Genomic DNA, 20,806 nt, shown 5'->3' with positions numbered 1-20,806 from the left:
CTGTCCAAGTTCAGAGAGTCCATGAAATCTACTCACAGATACCTTGAGGTTCTGTAGACCCCAAGTTAAGAACCTCTGATCTACCCACAGACAGGGCACTTATAATCTGGAAAATAAATCAGTGTGCTAGTGTCCCAAGGCTGAAAAGAAACGATGGCAGACTTTAAAGAAGTCCAGTCCTCATAGAAACAGAACATGGGCTCTCACCCTCAAGATCTCCATTATCAAAAGAAGAGTGTAGCTAGAACAAGATTCTTTGTAAGATCTCTCCCAGCTCCAACATTTTAGGACCTTCCCCCATTCCAATCCCAACAATGAGAGTCTCTCAGGCACTCTCAGCAATAGGGCAAAATCATTATTAAGATAAAAATGGAGGACTGATGGATCAGATCCTTACTGGGAAGGAGAAGGGTAGAGTATGGCATTTGAAGAAAGGTGCCCTGGATAACGAGAGAGCGTCCCTGTGAAGGGAGACCACAACTGTAGTACAGAATCAACATTTCAACCAAGTCACACTAATAAGGAGAGTTCCAAATGAGTTGTGTGCTATTTTGCTTTTTAGAAAGCTGCATTATCACAACACACTTCAACTTTATCTTTTCCTTTCAAAGACAGTTAAATATCTGAATAAGCCATTGCCTCAAACCACCCTTCCACCCTCTTCCCTCTCAGCTCTCCTGGCAGCTCACAGTCTGGAGCTAAGGTGGTGGTTAGCATTCAGACAGTCCCAGCCCAGCTTATCCCAAGGACATACTATCAGTGGGCAGTATTCCTAGAATCACAGGCCCCAGGGCTGGCAGGATTCATCTGTTCTGGAGCTGGACAGTTCCACCTCCCAGTCCAGAAAGAGGATGAAAAGGGAAGGGGAGAGAGGTCTCTAGTGCTTGTCATTTAAAATATCCAAGGAGTCTTCTTGAGTGACACACAACAATGCCCCAAGGACCTCACAGAATCATAGACATGATGTATTCTCCTAGGAGAATATGAGATGAAGAGAATAAGAAAAGAGAATGTAAGAGGGCAGGAATTTTTTGTCATTTTGTCTTTGTATCTCCAACATCCAATACCTTGCCAATAATTCATTGATTTAAGCATTTGGGGCAGCTAGGTGGTGCAGTGGATATAGCACCACTGCAGGAGTCAGGAGGACCTGAGTTCAAATCTCACCTCAGACACTTGATACTCATGAGCTGTGTGACCTTGGGCAAGTCACTTAACCCCAATTGTTTCATCCTGGGTCATCTCCAGGCATCCTGATGAATATCTGGTCACTGGATTCAGAAGACTTTGGAAAAGTGAGGCTGGTGACCCTCCCTCACTCAAAACAAAGTCAAGTGCAAGTCATGTCATTATTTCTCTGATGGCATGGTCTTCTTGGGCAATGAAGGATGAACACAATTTGCCAGGTGTTAAGCATTAGGGCATCAAGAGGAAAAAAGGAAACAGTTCACTGAATAAATGCTTATTGGATACTATTGGATTGAAACTGGAAGGGATCTTGGAAGTCATCCAGTCCATTTTACAGGAGAGGAAACTGAGGCTCAGAAAAGTAGAATGACTTGCCTAAAGTCACACTCCTAGCAAATGGCAGACTTGAACTAGGATTCAAATCCAGACCTTCTGACTTACTAGTATGGTGTTCTTTCCATTACACCATCATAACCCATTGTGGAAGACATGGAAGACCAAACAATCAATGGTCCAGAATAGCAGTCATTTTAAAGAAAGCAACTGATGTTGGTCCTTCAGAGTCCCTTGTCTTACCTACCAGGAAGCAGAGCTGAGTTTGTCACCTGTGATCTTCTATCTTCTAATACTTGCCATTTCTCCTGATTTAGCACCACTGCCCAGGGTTATCCTTCTAGAGCAATACCTATTCTCCTAAATTATCTTTCCCTAGCCAAAATCAAAACGTATCTATCTTGTGTCCCATTTTCTGAGAAACCTTTCCACAGTGGCAGCAAGTTAGTTTGTTTAATCCTTATTAGACTGCAAAAAGACTGGCTACTTCTGTTTGCCTTAGTTTCCTCAAATGTAAAATGGTACAGCACCTACTTTGCAGGGCTGTTGTGAGGATCAAATGGAATAATGCTTGTAAAGCAATTAACACAGTACCAGACACATTATTATTCAGTCATCTCAGTCATAACCAACTCTCTGTGACCCCATTTGGCAAAGATACTGCTGTGGTTTGCCATCTCCTTCTCCAGCTCATTTTATAGATGAGGAAACTAGAGTCAACGGCGCTAAGTGACTTGTCCAGGGTCACACAGCTAGTAAGTGTCTGAGGTCAGATTTGAACTCAGGAGGATGAGTCTTCCTGATTTCAGGTGCAGAACTCTATAAAACTGCACCACCGAGTCGTTGCCAACTGGCACATAATAACCACTATGTGAATGATAACTATAATGATGATGATTATGTAGATGATGACGAAGATATAAGGTGTCCCCGAAGTCTTAGACATAGTTTTTAGATGTCATTTTTAGCTTTAATGACCTCAGAAGTATCAATGTCACAAATTTACAAAAAACATTTGAAAGGTTAATTATTTAAAACTTTCGAATATTGGTATGTTTTTATAATACTTTAACATAACCACGGTTTTATGCTATATACATTGCTCTAGTCGATTCTGGAACTTGGAAAAACTGTTGTTCAATGACTGATAGGATTGGATTTGTAATTCTAGCCCCAAAACCATCCAAAAAAACAAGGGTTTGATGCATGACAGTTTTGAGGCAATTCCATAAGAAAAAGTCCAAGGGAGATAGATTGGGTGACTGAGGTAGCCAAGCAAAAGAACCTTCTCTACTGATTCATCAGTCTGAGAAAGTGTCATCCATAAACTGTCACACATACAATCCATGATGACAGGGTGTCCCATCTTATTAAAATTCAAGATTCATTTTTGAAACTGAGGAAGCTAAATAAATGTAAAATGACAGTTTTGTCATTTTTTTAAGTATTTCCACTTATGAAGCTTAAAACTCCACTAAGACTTTTGAGACCCCTGTATTACCTGTCCTGGGGTGTTCCTATTTTTAACAAGACATTTCTGAAGAAATATAATCCCCTAAAACCAATGGATACATTTCTAATGTTGGGGCCTTCCGGACATTTGGTAAGAGGTGAAAGATGGGGGTGGGAAGAAGCGAGGAATATTTTTGGACAGGCTATAGTCTCTGCAAGTCATCCTATAAGTAACTGCCTACTCAATGTACATGTAAAGTCAGCTCTGGAATGAAGGTATCATCTCATTAAGTAAGAAGGAGAAGGGGAGAGAAGAGGAAGGCAGGATTAGATCAGAGACGTTCTTTAAAAGTCCTTCATTTATCCTTCTACCTGATTCAGCTACTGGTTTTTTCCTTTCTTCCCCTAAACTGTCAAACTTCTGGAAAAAAGTTGTCTATGAGCCTACATTTTCAGCCATTTGTTGATCTGTTAGGCAGCTATTGGCAGGCAGTGCTAATGATGCAGAAATGAAGAAAAAGAAAGAAAAATGTATCAATGACATATTTTTTTAAAAAAAAATGCACAAAGAGGGCATTTTGAAATGTTCCTTTTGTGGCCTCTTCTAAAATGTTCAGAAGGGATCACAGACAATCAAGGTAATTTGATTACTACCATGTTAAATTGGACAAAGACTGTTTAAAAAAACTTTAAGTGCACAGTTTCAGGTGCAATCTTCTTTTTTGTTCTTCCCTATATATTAAAATTGTTTGTATTGTTAAGTTTATAATAAAAAAGGACTTTTCCCCCCAAAACTTACCATATGTAATGACTTTATTTCCTCACAACCTCAGCCTCCAGAGATATGATTGCTGCCCCAAAATACTTCTGAAACTTCTCTCTCAAAGGACACTAACAGCTTTCGGATTCAATGATTTTTTTTTAAAGATTTCATCCTACTTGACTTTTCTGTAGATATCGGTACTTTTGAACTTCCTCCTGGATATTTTCTCCTCCCTTGGCTTCAAAGACACCAAATTCCCCTGTTTAACCTCCTAACTCTCTAACTGGTCCTTCTGTGTCTCATCCACTATTCCATCATCTTTTTTTCCCAAAACCCTGAAATTGGGTATTCTCCAAGGTTCTGATCCTGAGCTTTCTTTTTTTCCACTCTCTACTCATGGTAATCCCTTTTACTCCAGTGATTAAAGCTAGCACCTCAAAGCAAATGATTCCTAGAGCTTTAATTGCTATCTTTGACTTCTCTTACAAAGCTCTAGAACTATATATTCAACTTCCCTCAAGACATATATAGGAACACAGATATAGAATTGAAAGGGACCATAGATAGGTTATGAAGAGAGGTAGCAACTTACCCAAAGTCACAGAAGTGAGGGGCAAGGCTAGGATTTGAACCTGGGACTTTGGACTTTATAGGCAGTATTTTTTCCACTGTACCATATGCTACCTCCCACCTAGGCACCTAACCAGCACCTCATATCCCTCAGAATTTCCAAAGTCAAACTTATGTCTTTCCCCCTTAAAAATGCTCTCTCTTTTGACTTATCTATTCCTGTTAGTGGCCTCACCATTCTTCCAGACTCTCATGTACTATATGAACTTTGGCATTATATTTGAATTTTTCTTTTATCTCTATATCTAATCATTTATCAAGTTCTATTGATTCTGCCCCTATAATTCTACTTCATCAGGTCTCTCCTTCTTTTCCCTAATCCCTGTTCCGGTATGGGACTTCATTATTCAGGTATTTTTTTTCAGTCATGCCTGACTCTTCGTGACCCCATTTGGGGTTTTCTTGGCAAAAATACTGGTGTGGTTTGCCATTAACTTCATTTTACGGTTGAGGAAATTGAGGCAAATGGGGTTAAGTTACTTGCCCAGGGTCATACAGTTACTAAGTGTCTGAGGCCAGTTTTAAACTAAGAAAGATTAGTACTCCTAATTCCAGGCCCAGAGCTCTATCCACTAGGCTACTTAGCTACCCCTGGGACCTCATAACCTCCTGCCTAAATAACTACAAGAGGCTCCCAGTAGAGTCTTCCTGTCTTCATTCTCTCTTCTCTTCAATCCATCTTTCAAAACTGTGCCCAAACAATCTTTCCTATAGGTAGATATGATTGTGTAATTCCTCTGCAAAAATCTTCAGTGGTTTCCTATCTGTTACTGAATAGTATGGGGCAGCTAGGTGGCATAGTAGACAAAGTGCCAGGCCTGGAGTCAGGAAGACCTGAGTTCAAATTTGATCTCAGAAACATAGTAGCTGTTTGACCCTGGGCAAGTCATTGAACCCTGTTTGACTCAGTTTCCCCATCTGTAAAATGTGCACCCTAACAACTGTTGCTGTGAGGATCAAATTGGATAATGTATATAAAGCTTTTTATAAAACTCAAAACACTATATAAATACCAACTGTTATCATTACCAGGGCAGCTGGGTAGTACAGTGGGTAGAGTGCTAGACCTAGAGTCAGGAAGACTCATCTTCCCGAGTTCAGTTTGGCTTCACACACTAGTTTTGTGACCCTGGGCAATTTACTTGGCCCTGTTTGCCTCATCTGTTCCTCATCTATAAAATGAGAGAAGGAAATGCAGACCACTCCAGTATCTCTGCCAAGAAAACCCCAAACAGGGTCACGAATATTCAGACACGATTGAAAAATGACTGAAAGAGGCCTATGATAGTCCTGTGAGGTAGGACCTGCAAGAATTGTTACCCCTCTTTTATAGATCAGGAAACCTAGGCACTAAGAAATGGCAAACCATTCCAGTAGCTCTGCCAAGAAAACCCCAAATGGGGTCACAAAGAGTCGGATAAGATTGAAACAACTGAACATTATCATGTGTTGTTTTGGGTAATATTATCTGTGTGATTCTTAAACCTAAGGAAAGGACTCCTTTTCATCACAAGAATAATCCTCTGTGGAAGGTTAAGAGAAAGACATGGGCAAGATTCCCTCTGGGTAAGAAGGTGTGGATGGGTTGCCATCTGGATCTGTGCCCACATTAGGTATACCCATAGGGAAGGACTCAAGAGACCACTGAAGTAAGCTTATACATATAAGTCTCCTCCCCCTAAGACACTAAGTTCCAAGAGGGCTTGGTCAAATGTTCTTTCTCTCCATAAACACAAATGTATATATATATACACCTAGTATAGGTATTTAGTGAATATTTGTTGAATTAAATGGAATTCTCTTCAAATTGTAGAGTGTTTTGACATCCATAGTCCCTGTCAGCCTGCTTTCCAAGAGATAAAGGGAAAAGACAGCTGTTTTATTTACACACCATCTAATTAGGTTGCTCAGAATCCTTGCCTCAGGCTGTTAAGGCAAATGGATAATTAAGTTCCCTTCACCACAAAACACAGCACTGGGGAAAGAAACACAGCACAGTTAAAGGGGCACTTTGTGGAGCAGAAATTATGTGAGTGAGCTCTCGAGGACCTTGCTCTGGTCCCCAGAGGAGAGCTGTGTATGTGGCTTATACCAGCCCTACACATGACAGGGCTCAAACCACAAAATCTCACTGCAAAAAGGAATTCAGAGCCCATCTGGCCCAATCCATCTCTGAATAACAGACTTCCCTGGTCATCCAGTCTGTGCTTTAAGTCTCTGGCTAGTGGGGACCAATGGCCTCCTAAGCCATCCCATTCCACTTCTGGCTAGCTGTAATTGTTAGAAAGATGCAGAAACACAAGAAACAGAAAAATTACAAGAAACAAAAATATGATTATCCACAACTTGCCCCACTCATTGTTCCTCCTTCTATAGTCTGGAAAAAGTCTAGCCCCTCTCACATGATAGACCTTCAATTATTTAAAGGCATCTACCCTACTATCCCTCCGTCTTCTCCAGGATGACCATCCCCAGTCCTTCAGCAGATGATCTAAGAGGAGCTAACTGCTGACTGATGCACCAGATAATGGATAGCACAGAAAACTGGAAATTGTCTTCTCAAAAATCTTTTAATAAGAAGTACAGACAAAGAAATATTAGGTCTCTGCCGTAGCCCTATGCATAGATAGGTGGGATGAAATAAGTGGCATGCTGGGTCCCACTAATCCCCTTCAAATATCTCACAGAAAATTTGAATTTTCCACTATTAGAATCACTACTTTCAGTGAAAATATCTGGGCATTGTCTCTAGAAGAATCCTGTTAAAATGCACTGCTAAGGTGGTATAGTAGATAGAGCACAGGCCCTGGAGTGAGGATAACCTGAGTCCTCAGACAGTTACTAGTCATATGACCCTGGGCAAGTGACTTAACTCTAATTGACTCCAAAAAAAAAAAAAAAAGCATCACTAGTTTTGGAAGGGGAAAGGGACTGCTAGAATACTGAACCCAAATAACCTTCCAGTAGAGTTATTCGATCACCTTAGCAGTAGAGTTATTCGATCACCTTAGCTATTACCTTAAAGAAGAAATAACAAGATCCTAAAGGGATGAGGTAAATAATAATGAGGAGAAACTTAGAAAAGGTTGAGAACATGAATATTATTCAAGAACATATGAGGAAAGGATACCACCCACTAAAGGTGAACTGGTGCATCCCAGGGCCTTGAACATAAACACGTAAGTATTTGTTGGGATTGGCTAATATGAGTTGGGTTTTTGTTTTCTTTTCTTTTCTTTTTTTTTTTTTTATAGAAAAGGTTACTCTAAATCTAAAATCCTATGCTGATGCTGAGGCAGGGAAGGAAGGAGGGAGAAGGTGAAGAGAGGAAGGTATACTAAAAAAAAAAAAAGATGAGGATAGGAAAGTATAAAAAAAAAAGTCATTCATTGTTGTGGTTTTAGGAAAAATACTTCATAGTTTCCTTGATCTTTGTGCCCTTGCAGGTGACAGGGTGAAAATACTGAACTAAAACGGGTGCATGCCTAAAAACTAAACCTTTGGGAATTGCAACTGCCTGGGTTCTTTGGCTTGAAACAGACTGGCCCCAGACCCAGACAGCTACAGACAGCCAAGGCTAGACAGCACCCAGGAGGGTAGAGGTCTTGCAGCATGAACCCACAGAGGCAAATTCTCCATTGAATTACAGACTGATGGGCTTTTAATCAGCATAGAAGATCTGCCAGGAAAAGTAGAGGCTGTAGGGAGATGGCATGCAAGACTTAGGATTCAGAGAATTTGGAGTTATGGGGGAACTCCAACTCCTGAGGCTACTGTCTCCCTAGAGTTTGACCGTTCCTCCCACACACAACCAGGACACAGAGAAACAGAGCCCCCAAGAAGACAGTTCCTTCTTTCCCTCTTACCTCACTCTGCACAGCCCTCCACCAAGGAGAAGAATGGACAGCACCAGTAACACTTAGCAATTTTATACTAGGCTTGAGAGTAGTATATCAATTCATGTTTGCATGCAACATATATATATATACATAATATGTTACACACACATATATAATATATATTTGTATCTGTAGAAATATATAACATGTTATACATGCATATAAACTTTGTACCTGTAAATATATACTTATACCTACATATATAACATATATTTGTGTGTGTGTGTGTGTGTGTGTGTATATATATATATACATATATATACACATATACATATATATACATATATGATATTTTGCAGAAATTTTGACTAAGGGCATATGGGAGAAACCCCAGAAATTAATTTCTGAGACACCCTTAGCCTATGACAAGTATCATTGAGTACTACCTCAGCTGCTAAGCATTGAGCTATCACTATTACTGTCCTCCCCTTCACTAAGGGTCTCATCACCTCCCTCTGAGACATTATGATGATCCTTTGGACTCAGGCCCCACTATAAGACCAGATTCTCTTATTTCAAACTTAGTGAAAATCTGAAGTCTGAAACTAGAACTAGAACAGTAGACTTAGATGTCAGAGTACATGTGGTTTTTCACAGACCCTGATGCTGCTGAAAAACTATGGAGAATGTCCTATACAGGGTTAAGGGGGACTGTGCAATGCGGGATGTTTCTGTTTCCAAGACTGGCCCCATTCAAAGTCAGCATTAGATAACATTCAGTTAATGGGGAGTGGGGAGGAGAAGGAAAGGAAAGGAAAGGAAAGGAAAGGAAAGGAAAGGAAAGGAAAGGAAAGGAAAGGAAAGGAAAGGAAAGGAAAGGAAAGGAAAGGAAAGGAAAGGAAAGGAAAGGAAAGGAGAGGAAAGGAGAGGAAAGGAGAGGAAAGGAGAGGAAAGGAGAGGGGAGGGGAGGGGAGGGGGGGAGAGGGGAGGGGAGGGGGGGGAGGGGAGGGGAGGAGAGGGGAGGGGAGGGGAGGGGAGGGGAGGAGAGGGGAGGGAAGGAAAGAAGTACCTATACAAGTATTTATAGAGTACCTACCATGTTCCAGATACTGTGCTAAGGACTTTTTACAAATAGAGTTATTCCTTCCATATTCCAACTTTCCCCATTATGGTTTTGATATATTGTGGCAGCATAAGAAATTAAATGGGAATTTTGCAGAAGCCACAGATGACATGCAAAGGCCAGCAGACAACACAAAAAAAGTTTAGAAACTCAGAAATGTACAAAATATATTTATAATATTGTATTATATCAACCCAAATTTTATAGTAAAGTACTGTAAACATCCTATGAAATCAGAAGAAAAAATTCAGACTTCTCTTGTATGAAGGAAAAGCCAAAAATTTTACGTGGATTTTCCAGATCATGGGGGCAGGCACCCCCTAAACCCTTCAATGTGGAGGGGATAACTGTATTGTCTCATTTGTTTTCCACAACAGCCCTGTGAAGTAGGTGCTGAGGGTGGGGGAGAGAGAAAGAAAAGCAACTAAAGGCTAATTCAAGAAGAAGAGAGATGCAATGGAGAGAAAGAAGGAAATTAGATATTATTCGATCTTTGGTTCATAAAAACACTAGGTTTTAGAGTTAGAAGACCTCATAGAGATCATCCAGGGGTTCTTCACTTTTTTGGGTTATAGTCCCTTTTGGCAATACAATGAAGCCTTTGGACCTCTTCTAAGAATCATATTTTTAAACACACAAAATAAAATACAAAGGATTACAAAGAAAACCAGTTTTAGTAAAATGCAGTTATCGACATTAAAAAAAAAAATCAAAACAACCACAAACCTGATCAGGGACCCAGACTTAAGAACCCCTGACCTGATCCAACTCCTTCATTTTATAGACGAGGAAGCCAAGACCCAGAAAGGCTAAGGGACTTGTCCAGCATCACAAAGAAAATGAGCAGAAAAGCTAGGACCCAATAACAAAGAATCATAGGAAGTTAAATCTGGAAGAGATCGAAATGTCTGACCCCCTTTTGTCGATGAGGAAATGAAATCTTAGAGAAAGGAAATGACTTGCTCAGAGTCATAGAGCCAATAAATGGGCAGCATTTGGATCCAAGCCTAGGTCTTCTGACTCTAACTCCAGAATGCTCCTTCTACTACTTACCACATACCAACAATTCCCCATGGTCATTGTGGCGAATAAAATCAATGTCTCTCCGCCACACAAGGAGAGTTGAGATTTAGCCATCCCCTTAGTTATAAAAGTCTAGAAGTCTCTTTTGCAAGTACTAAGTTTGGCTCCCAAGGGGGCAACGTGGAGGCCATGTGGGCAGAGGGCAATTTCCCTGGCTAGTTATCAGAGGCAGAGGTTAGTCTGGGTGTGAAGTCAAAGGCCTCAAGTCTGCAGGAAGAGAAAGGTCCATCCACAGAGAAGAAATGATGAGGGAAAGGGGAAGAAAGGCAAGAATACATCCCAAGATTGCAGGATCTTTGACCTCCTCCCATTTCCTCATCCCTTCCCAAATGGGGCAGCCAAAATAAGGAGGGTGAACAGGCAACAATTTCCTCGAGTCTCACAATTCTCAGGGGGCAGTGGGAAGACTGGAGAGGCTACTGCCTGGCGGAGAATGTGAGGAGAAGCAGCTGACCTGTTTGGCCTAGAAAGCCAAACCCACTGAATTAATTCCTTGGTCCTTATGAAGTAATGTACTCCCTAAAGAAAAAATTCACCTGATGTCCACTACAGCCAGCTAACAACTGGAGACTTGCTCCCTTACCCAACTCTATCCTTCTGCCAGCCAACTGGGAGCCTCCAAAATCGCTAGCCAAAAGGCAGAGGTTAGTGTCTATAAATAAAAATAACTATGGTGTTCCCAAGGGCCATGAGAAGCATCTGTAAGGTTTGGTCTTGGGGATGAAAAAGAGTCTAATATAAATAACGTGAAGAATATAAGATATAGAGTCAAATGACCCAAGTTTGGAATTCTACTTGTTAATCATGCACTGTTCTCTGTGCCTCAGTTTCCTCCTCTGTAAAATGAGCGAGTTGGCCAGGATGACCTTCCAGCTCTCATATATGACCTCCTGTATAACACAAATCCATAGATCTAAATCCCCATTTTGGGCAACAACTCCACCAGAGTTTTCACTAGGACTTGGCAAGGGAATAAAGTCAACTGTTTCGGGGTCCTCCTCCTCCTCTCCCTGTCCTTGCCCATGTTAAGGGTGCTTGGAAATGGTCACCAGCAGCTAGGAAGAGGAAGCTGCCATTGAATGGCTCCAACTATTAAGAGCCTGGTATCGCTTGTAGTTGGGAGAAGGCAATGAGAGAAGACTAAAACTAGAGCCAAAATAATTTTGTGCACATCGTAGGAGAAAAATGCACAAGTACAAATATCATAATATATTCCTTCTTTCTTCTTCCAGAATCCTTGTCTTCCTTCAAAACAAAGCAGCTGCCACATCCTCCAAGATACCTTACCCGAACCCCAAGTGTTAGTACTTCCTGCCTTTGGAAATAACTGTGTGTATGAGCAGATTTAGAATTGGAAGGGATCACACTATGTTACCTAGTTCAACCTCTTCATTTATAGATGAGGAAACTGAGACACAGAAAGATTAAGTGACTTGCCTAAGGTCACACGGTAGGAAACAGTAGGGGCACTATTTGAACCCACATCATCTGACTCCAAATTCATCACTCTTTCCCCTGGACCAAGAGAAAATGTAAGTTGCTTCAGGGCAGGAATTGTTTCTAATCCCAGAGCCTCACACAGTGCCTTGCTCCTGGTGGGAACTCACTAGGGACCACCAGGTGGTTCAGTAAGTGGACGGAGTGCTGGACCTGGAATCAGAAAAACCTGAATTTGAATCCATGCTCAGATCCTTATCAGCCAAGTGACCCTGGCTAAGTCACTTAGTTTCCTTATCTCTTAAAAAAAAAAAAAGGTGACTAAGCTAGATGGTACGATGCATATAGCACTGGGCATAGAGTCATGAAGCTCTGAATCTATAATCCTATGACTAAATTTCTTAAGAGCAGGAACAATGCATGAACACCTATCTGCTGTAGGACTTTGCCTAGCCAGGGTTACAGAGCAGCGAAGGACAGATAAGAAGTTTTTCACGTATACATATCTTATCTCTGTGAACTAGATCGTAGCACCCAGAGGGCAGGAACTCTCTTTCGTGTCCTTCAGAATAGAAAGGACTCAATAATTAAATTAATAAAATTATCATATGATACAAAATAACATTGTGTAATATATCACATAAATTATATTAATTGTTGCATATTAATATATTACATAGTACTGTATTATGGTATGTAATATATTGTATACTTGTATCTATTGTAAAGATATATTTGTGATAACGTGATAAAGACCAGACCTGTGGTTCCATTGATATAGGGAAGTCCCAGGTGAGTTAACTCCCTCTACCAAAAAAAGTCAGCACCTTCAATGAAACGTACAGTCTTAAAGAACAAGCTAAGGGTCTTTCCTGGGGTCACACAATCAGCATGTGTCAGAGACTTTAACCTGTTTCTTCTGAACTCCGGGGCTAGTTCTCTATTGACTATGCCATACTGCTTCTGGATAGGATATGTCATACATATGATATCATATCATATCTTTTTTTTTGGATTCATTTGGGGTTAAGTGACTTGGCCAGAACCACACAGTAAGTGTCTGAGGCTGGATTTGAACTCAGGTCCTCCGGGCTCCAGGGTCAGTACTCTATTCACTGTATCAACTAGTTATCCCCATATCATATCATGTAATATCATACACCATATTGTAAAAAAATGGCAACTTCTACCCTCTCCACCTCTCAACTCCTTCTCCTTGAAAACCAGGGAATGTGTGTATAGGGCCTACCTCGCCATATGGGGTGCAGTAGGTCTCAGGCTTCGTCATTCCACAGGTAGAGGAGGCTTTAAGGAATCGTGTCCTTCCAACCAATAGGTCCCCAACAGGAGGGTAGCAGGCCCCCCGAGAACAGGTCTGCTGGGCATGAAGGAGTCCTGGAAGGGCTGAAATTGCAAAATTAAAAAAAAAAAAAAAGGAAAGTTGTAAGGGTGGTAAAGTGAAGCCCCACCAGACTCTGGAATATCCTTCCAATATTGTAGGTTACTCCCACATGCTGGTCAGGTGAACTGTGAGCACCTTCTTCCCACTCGCCTGAAAAGAAATAATGATTTCAGCCCAGATACCAATAGAATGTCAATTTCATATATTGTCAGTTGTCAATCATCTGTGTAAATGGAGTTAAGGAGAGCCATATATAACCAAAAACTATGAATAAGCTAAAAATCTCTCCCTGGCTTTGGAATACCCTCAGGCACACACAATGAATCCCACAAACTCAATCACATACACTCAATGAATAACCCTGTCTATTCCCAGACTTAACTCTCATCTAACTTTAGCCTCTATCAGCAAGCCAGAATCCCTTGGTGAATCCATTCCTAGAAAACTGTGTGAGAACTATAGATTGTTCTCTTGTTTGAAACAATAACCACTAACTATTCCAACTAATAATAGCAAAGTAGACTTTATAAATAAGGGTTTCTGACTACCTAGTTAAAAATCAAAATAATGCAAAGGACCTAGACAAAAAAGGCCCTGGAACTGAGTAATAGAGCATATACTTTTCTAGGCACTGTGCAAAACAGGAATTGCCTATGAGCCAGAATAAAATAATACTTGGGTGCCATTACAGGGAAATAGAGATTTATACTTTTTTTTTCCTTAGTGAGTAAAGGACAAGGACATTGGCACAGATGTCCTCCTAAAAAAGGTCATCAGTAGGTCATGATTCTCCACCCAAACAGCATTAGAAGTGATATACACACCCTAGTCCTGGAACTCATTGGCCATCCGCTCTCCCCAGTCATCCATCCCTACTGGAGAACTCACAGAGGGCCCAAGAGGAAGGGAAGAGATAGTACTTACCTATCAACATAAGGAGTGGCCACATCTTCCACTAATGGAGAGGTCCTCAAGAGATGCAACTCACCTGGGACAGAACAAGGTACTGTGTGAGTCAAAACTCAGGAAACCCCTAGGATAGACCAGCCCATTCTCCCTAGCTTTTAGGCTCAATTCTCACCAGAATATGTTATTGAGAGTGCACCTGGTTCATACAGGACTCAAATTTAGAGCTCTTAAATAAATGTGCTTTAGCCAGTTGGTAGCATAATTTAGTGGAAAGAACCCTGAACTGGGAAACAACCTTGGAGTGTCCTGTACTCACTCACTGTATCCCTTCCCAGGGATTAGGTGAAGTTTGCTCCCTTGTTTGAAACAATAACCCAGTTAACTCTACTTACTAACTCTACCAACTAACCAACTAACTAAGAATACCAAGGTAAACTCTGTAAATATGAGTGACACTTGAACGAATGATTTTACAAAGTAAACATCACTCTTCCCTGCATTCCCAGCTGCCATCAGTCCCCTGAATTGGCTGCGAGGATGGGGCCAGGCCCCACAGGGGATGGGTTCCAGATCTAATCTAGAGCTAAAATATTACAATCTCCTTCCTACCTCTGTCTTTAGTGTTTTGAGCTTTATTTTTAAAAAAAGTAGAAAAAAGGCAACCGTGGGGAATTCCATGGGATTGTTACCATTCTGATGAAAGGAAACTGAAAGTTCTTTGAAGAGGCCTCTAAGAAATCAGACTCCTCACTCATCCCTTTGTCTATGAATACTAACTCCTTGGGCTCCAAGTCTGAGGCCAACAAGAGGATGGGCAAAAGTCACAGAATCACATAATGCACAATTTTTAAAAAATTAGAGTTCATCTGGTAGAATGTATAAAGTGCTTCGGAAACCTTAAAGTAGTTATTATTATTATTATTTTACAGATAAGGAAACTGAGGCACACAGGTAAGCTGGAGCATCAGTTGTTGGAGGAATTGGTGGGCCATCCCTCTCATTCCTATTATTAGTGGCCACAGCCTAAGGTCAAGCGTATGGTCACTGGGGGCGGGCAGTTTTTGAAATAGGAGTGATTTTATATGCACTCTCTCTCCATGGGTCAATGGGAAGCATCTTAAAATGTCTCTAGCTATGGGGTAGGGGCTACATGAATAGGGATGTGGGAAATGTGATGGAGAAAAGAATAAGATAGACTTGTAGGGAAGAGGGTGATAATGATTCTTATCTTGGAGTAGAGGACTAAATGCTAGGGTAGGAGTTATAATCCTGCTCCCTGTCCAGTGGAAAAAACACTGGGTTCCAATCCAGCCTTGCCACTTATTAGCTGTATGTCCTTGGGCAAGTCCTTTTACCTAAGCCTGTTTCTTTCTCTGTAAAATGAGAGTTGGACTAAAGCAATCATGAGGTCCCTTTTAGTGCTAACAATTTATAAACCGCCTAGGCATCAATCAGAATTCATTAATTCTAGGGGAGGCTGGCCCTAGAGTTTATAAGATTTATAGATGGGACCTTGAACATCAACTGGTTCATTTTACAGCTGAAGAAACTGAGGCCCAGAGAGAGATATTTAAAACCACAAAAGTAGTAAACATCAGAACCAGGAGGCTAGGTTCTTTCATCCTAAGTCTGGTACCTTTGCCCTTGAGGAAGGATCCCTTTTTGGGGAGGGGAAGTTGCAGGTAAGATGTCCTCTAATGCCACCTACTCCTAACATCTGTAAGTTATCTCATAGCACTGAAAGGGATAGTTCTGTTTATCTGTTTCAATTCCCTCACCCATTTATTATGCCAGTGAAGAAACTGAGATTGTCAAGCAATTTGTCTAAGGTTGCCCAACCTAGAGTGGCACAGCTCAGATCAGAAGCCCAGCCTCCTAAATGCCAGTCTCTTGCTCTTCCCATATCAACCTGATCAAGAAGAAGGAGAAAAGCTTGGAAATCACCCCCAGACCAGAGCAGGCATTTTGAGAGTCAGCGAGAGAAGCTTTAGGTCTCCCCAGTTGCTGCTTGCCTAGCTCACCCCATCTCTGACTGATACCCCATCTCAAACCAGAGCTCCAGTCAGTTTGAGGTGTATTAAGGAACTTCTTGGGTAGGAAAAGAAACTCAGAATGTTGGGACTGCAGACATTTTATCTCACAGTTTGGAGGCAAGTCCTCTCAGGTGAGTCCATTTAGGCAAAAACCCAAGTGGAAGGATCAGTGTCTGGAGTCAGGCCAGGTGAGCAGAGGGTGAAGGGGCAGAGGAGGAACAGAAAGAGCTTTCTTTCCCAAGCCCGGCTGAGGAGGGCAGCTCACATACCTCATTCAGTGTGCTTCTGGCTTCGCTGGCCTCCCTGGGGAGCACTGGCCAGCCCCACTCTCAGGGGTCTCTCTTGGCTCCAGGTTTTTAAACATCAGCCTCACCTCCGGAGAGTCCTAGGCTGGGTGGAACCCCACTTCAGGGCGTGTCTCAGGAATCTGTGAGCTGGCACGCCCATCTGCCGTCAGTCACCCAAACCCACTGCCAGGACGGGACCAGGCAAGTGGGGTGGGTTCCATGGGCCTTCCAACAAGCCTAGAGGTGCTCACCTCCCTGCTTTCTACAATCCCTTCCCCCAAGAGGGGCAGGAAGAGCTACAAAGCCAGGAAACCACCCATTTCAAAACTGGTGTTGGTGGATAAAGGGGAAATGTGTATCTTTACCAGGGTTACCCAGGGCAGGTGTGTCCACTCAGTCATGGACCAAGCTCAACAAATAACCAGACTATGGATGCAAAGATGAGGCCTTGGCAGCTTCATGACTCAGAACTTGCTCACCAGGCTGTAAAGGAGACATGGCCTAAAGCAGAAACTTCATAGCACTGCCCTGTCCAATTTTATTTTATTTTTATTTTATTCCATTTTATTTTCTCGAATTAGCAAAAATCTATTTTGTCTCCCTCCCACCGGTCCTACACTAAAATTTTATTTTAAATTTTTTAAATTTTATTTTTAAAAAATTAAATATAAAAAAATTTTAAGCTCTTGTAATACATACGCATAACCAACTCCCTACAGACGCAAAGAGCTGCACAACCTTTGTAAAGTCCCTGAGGATTTGGGAGATTTGATGGAAATTTTCAAGAGGTCAGCATTCAGTGACTCAAGGGAAGAAACAGAAAACTAAACAAGGGTTAAGAAAAACAAATAGTGAATCTAAATGCTTCCCCTCAGGCTCCCTCTGGGAGGCTGGCAGAGAGCCCATGGGCAGGTAACACTCAGGGTGAGTCACTCCCCCAGCTCCAGGGAGGGTCTGCAGGCCCCACCTTCTCAACTGAGGAATGTCAGCCCTGTAGCAGGAAAACAGACGTGACAACTCGTATTAGTAGACGGGATAAAACCAACCAAGCCCTCTCTAGCTAAGGGGAGAGGAGATTTCCTCTGGCCCTTGGCCAAGTCTCCTGATACTGCTTCCTCTGAGGGATATTGCACAAGCCCTGGCAATCAGCTCCTTCCCAGACTGCATTGAGTGGCAGGGGCTCCTGGCTCCCAGACAAATCCTCCTTGAGAAGTACTGTGAGACAGTGGATAAGAATTCTGGACCTGGGTTCAAGTTCGGCTTGGCTCAGACTCTTAATAAATTTGAGGCACTTTGGGAAGCACTTAACTTCTCTGCCTCAGTTTCCTCATCTATAAAATTGGAAGAATAGTAATAATAGCTTAGAGTACTTACCTCACTTGATTATTGTAAGGATCCACTGTAAAAATATAGACAAAACATTTTGTAGTCTTGAAATGCTTTTATAATGCTTTTTGTGTAGTTCGTATCCAATTCTTAGTCATATCCAATTCTTCTTGACTCCATCTGAGGTTTTCAAACACGTAAGAGTGGTTTGCCATTTCCTTCTCCAGCTCACTTTACAGAAGGGAAAACTGAGGACTTGCCCGGGGTCACACAGCAAATAAGTGTCTGATGTCAAATTTGAGCTGAGGGAAGATGAGTCTTGCTAACTTCAAGCCCAACACTCTACCTAGTGCCCCATTTATATAGCAGCCCTTATATAAAAGCAGTTGTTATAAGAAGGAGACAAGATAACATGGCTTGATAAATTACAGATTGATCTTAGGGCCAGAAGGATCTGAGTTCAAGTTTTGCCTCTGACACAAAGGATCATAGATTTAGAACTGAAAGGGCCCTCAGGCAGGAAGAGCCTTGGAAGGTCATCTTGTCCTTTCCCATACATCTGGGTAGCCCTGAACTTGAACTTTGTTTCAGCCATCTCCAAAAGAAAACTACCTTTCCTTTAAATAAAAAGAAGGCTCTTTGGGTCACTCTTTAGGTCACTCATAATCTTTCATAATAGAGTTCCACACTCAGGAAATACAGTATTAAAATATAGCCTCCTATACTTTTCTAGCTGTGTGGCCCTAGGCAGGTCACTTAACCTCTGTCTACCTCAGTTTTCCTTTCTGTAAAATGGGGGTAACAATAGCACCTACCACCTAAAATTGTTGGGACCCTCAAATGAGTTATTTGTAAAGGTCTTTGAAAACTTCAAAGAGCTATATAAATGTTAATTATTATTGTTATTTATAGATAGTTTCTTATATCTAACCAAAATCTCTCCAGTTTCCCATAAACCCCAGATATCAGAATAAAAACAACCATGGAACAAATTTTTGATTTTGTCTTTGGAGAAGTAATGGGATTTCTAACCCTTGGGCCTCATTTAAGAAAACAAAACCCGGCAGTCTGGTAGATTATTGTAATTACTGGATGGGTAATGCTGACCTCAGAAATGTCTCCATGAGATCATGTCTTCCTTTAAGCAAACCAACAAAGCTGGAAATCAAATTTCAGTCTTCTTGACACCTAATGATCAACCTTTAAGCCTTTGTCTGGAAAAAGAGCTGTTCCCTTTTCTATCAAACCAGGTTTCAGACCCTACATTATGCCACCCAGTGTGCCTCATTTGAGTGTCAAATCAGTTTGATGATCATGGAACAAGCAACGGTCTCCCACTCCCTAACATGCTGTGTGATCTTAGCTTTTTACCCTCTCAGGGCCTCAGTTTCTCCATCTGTAACATTGGCAGAGTGGACTAGATGGATCCTATAGGGTCACAGATTTGAACTTAAAGAGACATTAGAGGCCAACTCCGTCATTTTACAGATGAGTAAACTGAGGCTGAAAGAGGTTATAGGATGTGCCCGGAGGTCACACAGCTGTTCAAGGCCTGAAATGGGATTTGAATCTAGGTCTTTCTCTCTCCTGGCCCATCACTCTATCTATCTACCGCATTGCATCTCTAAAGTTCTTTTCACCTTTGCCGTTCTACAATTCTTTGAAAATGTGAGCTCTGCCCATCCACTTAGGTCCTGCTTTTATTTTCTCAATTTCAATGAACAGAATTTTAACTAGAACACTGGAGAGTGAGGCTATGCTCTGGGATACAAACAAGGATAAGGTATGCTTCATTTATGCAAGGGTCCTCTGGACCTAGCCTCCCACAACATCACAGTCCCTAGTTGGTCCAAGGCTACCTCCAACCTTCTTCCCCCGTCACTATGGCATTAGCCTACCTTATGCCTCATCCCTACCTATACCTCCTCCCTGCAGGATTGAGTCAGGATCGGTCATCAACTATACAATAGAGTCATGGGCCAGAAACTCTGGATGACTTGCTGACCATTCTTTTGATGCATTTGTGCTAGACTGCTCTGACTATCCTTTCCACCACTTCCCCCACATCCTATACCTTACTCATAGAGAGAGGAGGCCTGGGATTTCTGGTATCCCCACCAAAGTTCTGATTCATGATCCTGCAACTAAGTTTGCCCCAGACATGATTCCTAGCCCTAGCTCTTTTTGATAGGTGTAAATATTTCCATAGAATGAAGAACAGTAATTTCTAATCCTCTGTCTGATCACAGAGAAGGAGGATGTGACAAGGAACTTAATCTTTAACTGAATGCTGCTGATAAGGAGATGTCAAACCTCAAAGAGACCAAAATGGCGCAATCCTTGATCTCCAGACAAGGTGGAGCAGGCTAAGGTAGATCTCATCATGAGCAAGACAGAGCTTCTTAACTTCTCCTATCCCTTAGCATTCCCCTTTAAAGCCTGGGTTATCCAGTAAATAAATACTTGATGTCTCAGACAACACAAGCTAGAACAAGCCCTGGGTTTGGTTCTGGAGAAGAGGAAACTGCAGCTGAAGCTCTCCTTAGAGCACCCCCTCCCTAACACTTACATACACACATGTATATACACATACACCCCTATCCACTCAGAGTAGAAGAAGCTAGAGAGTGCTGGATTTGAAGGAGAGGAAGCTACTTCACATACTTCATAACTGTGAGACCCTGGATAATTCATTTAAAATCTCAGACCTTCAATTTACCCTACAAGAATAGAGAATTGTAAAAATACCTACTTCAAAGGGTTTTTGTGAGGATAAAATGAGATTGTATGCAAAGTCCTCTGTAAACTTTAATGCATCATGTAAAGGCTAGCTACATCATTATTATTTTACAAAAAGTCAAAAATAGGCTTTAGTATGCACTTTGAAAACAGCCTACCATAATAGAAGAAGAGAATTAAGAACTACTAGGGCCATTACATAAAAGGAAACTTCCAGAGAGGGGAAGTAAGAAGCCTAGCATATTAGATAGAGTGCTAAACC

General features: G+C 41.6%; 1 protein-coding gene across 2 annotated transcripts in view; it reads right to left on the bottom strand.

The window, feature by feature from the left end:
• Positions 1–16,756, bottom strand: part of LAMB3 (laminin subunit beta 3) — a 59,514-nt gene extending 42,758 nt beyond the window's left edge. For both annotated transcript variants that reach the window (XM_072647946.1, XM_072647947.1), the window contains exons 1-3: positions 16,462–16,756; positions 14,175–14,238; positions 13,098–13,252 (exon numbers count right to left, since the gene is read on the bottom strand). In XM_072647946.1, coding sequence (XP_072504047.1) covers positions 13,098–13,252; positions 14,175–14,199 — 180 coding nt within the window. In that variant the 5' untranslated portion in view covers positions 14,200–14,238; positions 16,462–16,756. The remainder of the gene's footprint in view (positions 1–13,097; positions 13,253–14,174; positions 14,239–16,461) is intronic.
• Between the last annotated feature and the right edge of the window lie 4,050 nt (positions 16,757–20,806).

This window comes from Notamacropus eugenii, chromosome 2 (assembly GCF_028372415.1).
Source record: "Notamacropus eugenii isolate mMacEug1 chromosome 2, mMacEug1.pri_v2, whole genome shotgun sequence".
Taxonomy (NCBI): domain Eukaryota; kingdom Metazoa; phylum Chordata; class Mammalia; order Diprotodontia; family Macropodidae; genus Notamacropus; species Notamacropus eugenii.
The sequence above is the reverse complement of the archived record's forward strand: the minus strand, read 5'-3'. Positions and strand labels throughout refer to the sequence as shown.